The sequence below is a fragment of the Aplysia californica genome, unplaced genomic scaffold (genome assembly GCF_000002075.1).
Source record: "Aplysia californica isolate F4 #8 unplaced genomic scaffold, AplCal3.0 scaffold00157, whole genome shotgun sequence".
In the NCBI taxonomy this organism is placed as follows: Eukaryota; Metazoa; Mollusca; class Gastropoda; order Aplysiida; family Aplysiidae; genus Aplysia; species Aplysia californica.
This window is the reverse complement of record NW_004797427.1, coordinates 1119753-1121765: the sequence shown is the minus strand read 5'-3', so window position 1 is coordinate 1121765 and position 2013 is coordinate 1119753. Positions and strand designations below refer to the sequence as shown.

Here is a 2013-nt window from a genome sequence, read left to right as displayed (position 1 = left end):
GGGGGCAGAGAATGGAGTCGAAAGCAGACGACAGAGAGCAGGAAACGAGGTGACAGGTGACAGGAGAATTATAGAGATGAAAATTTTCCATCTATGCCTATAGAATGAGAGGCTGTCACTGTAGCCTCTAGACCAGTACTTAAAAAAACAAAAACAAAATGAGGCATAACTTCCCCATTCATACAGATTTCCAATTCTGTTTTATTTATCTGAAGTTTTAAAAGGGCAGTCAAGAACATGCGTCTGGGAAATACGCAAATGAGCTTTTTTTGTGTGTATGATGGTTCAAAATATTATGCAGCAACATGGACTTTGGTTTGCTGATGGTAGGGAATATTTTGTGGGGCAGTGTGGTGAAATCAGGCGCTCGCCAAAACAATGAAATCGAAGAAAAAAGCATCTTTTGTGTGTTGGGTTATTTTTTTTCAAATTTTCTATTTTTGGTTCAACACTTTTTATGTTCTTTTAAAAACGCATTTCTGAGTGTTTGTAATTGTTGCTGAAAAACGTTTATTACAGGCGCGAAAAATGTAAATTTCCTGTTTCCAAGGGCTCTCAAGCTTTGGAGGTTACCAAACTTTGGTGGCCGTTTTCTTGCCAGTTTTACCTCTCATACCAGGCGACCCCACCACCTTCAATCGCGCATATCTCGACTTCAATTCAAGATACAGTGGAATTGTTTTCGCTAAATGCAGGACAAGTAAACAAGCTTTACAACGGTATTAATAACTCTCTATGCTCAAAAATTGACGAGCGCCTGATTCCACCGCGTCGTGACACATTCTGTGCTGTCGCTACGTCTTCAAAGAGTTAACGTCAACATCTTTGCCTATTGAGTGCACGGAAATGTCATCGATAGTGTTATACACAAACCGTGTAATTTGTAGAACAAAACCGATTCCTTTTGTTCTAAAAGTTAAAAGCTTTGCCGATGTCCTTTATAAGAATCAGGAATCAGCATGTACGCCCACACGGACACGCACACGCATGCACACACACAGCCACACTGACACACACACACACACACACACACACACACACACACACACACACACACACACACACACACACGCACACACATACCCTGTCCAGTAATCATCTCCTTGCTGTCAGGTCCCCACACACACTGACAAGCTCCCTGGTCCCACACAAGACCTGCCACAGCCAGAGAGCAATCCCTCACTGTCCACTGACCGTTCACAAACTGCTCGTATTTTCCCGCGTGGTTCGTCTCACTCGCCCGGTAACCTCTAGGGAACAAAATCAGGGTTGTTGTGGTTTTACGCCGACTTCAACAAGCTTTGAGAATTCATGAAATAACGTAACATTTCTCTTATAGGGTACAGAGCAGTAAAAGCTAAATGGGAGAACGTGAGCTACATTGAACATATAGTCTTAAAACTGGTTTGAATTTCCTGGAAGAGAGTCCAGGGTGGAGTTGAAATTCCGAGAATGTGAAAATGGTAGTGGTTTAATGCTTTTATCTATCAACACTATTTGGTAGCTTAAGAGGCGGGACCTCCGAGTTAAACGTCCACCCCCGAAAGGACCCAGCCAAATGAGAAAGTCGTGTAAAGTTTCTTTGCCATGGACCCACTCTGAGAATATATCACTAGCTGCAGAGATGGGTAAATACGTAATAGCAATGGTGAGGATTTTGGGTGAAGGAGGTGAATTGCGAACAATAAGTGTGTGCGCGCGTGTGTGTGTGTGTGTGTGTGTGTGTGTGTGTGTGTGTGTGTGTGTGTGTGTGTGTGTGCGTGTATGTGTGAGTGAGAGAGACAGACAGACAGACAGGTGTCTTGAGACAAACGAGTGACTTTGAACTGATGGGTTAGCTATACGTTCGAGTATTCGATTTTGACAATGCCAAGCATGTATGACTAAAAGGCACGAAAACTCTTTATTGATTAAATGATCGATTAAGCACGGTAATGAGATCATGGCTCTCCGAACACGTTTGATAGTCTGTGTGTGTGTGTGTGTGTGTGTGTGTGTGTGTGTGTGTGTGTG

The 2013-nt window shown here is 43.1% G+C and overlaps 1 protein-coding gene across 1 annotated transcript in view; it reads right to left on the bottom strand.

The window, feature by feature from the left end:
• Positions 1–1382, bottom strand: part of LOC101858265 — an 8676-nt gene extending 7294 nt beyond the window's left edge. Inside the window, exon 1 of the mRNA XM_013082069.2 lies at positions 1084–1382. Coding sequence (XP_012937523.1) covers positions 1084–1099 — 16 coding nt within the window. The 5' untranslated portion in view covers positions 1100–1382. The remainder of the gene's footprint in view (positions 1–1083) is intronic.
• Between the last annotated feature and the right edge of the window lie 631 nt (positions 1383–2013).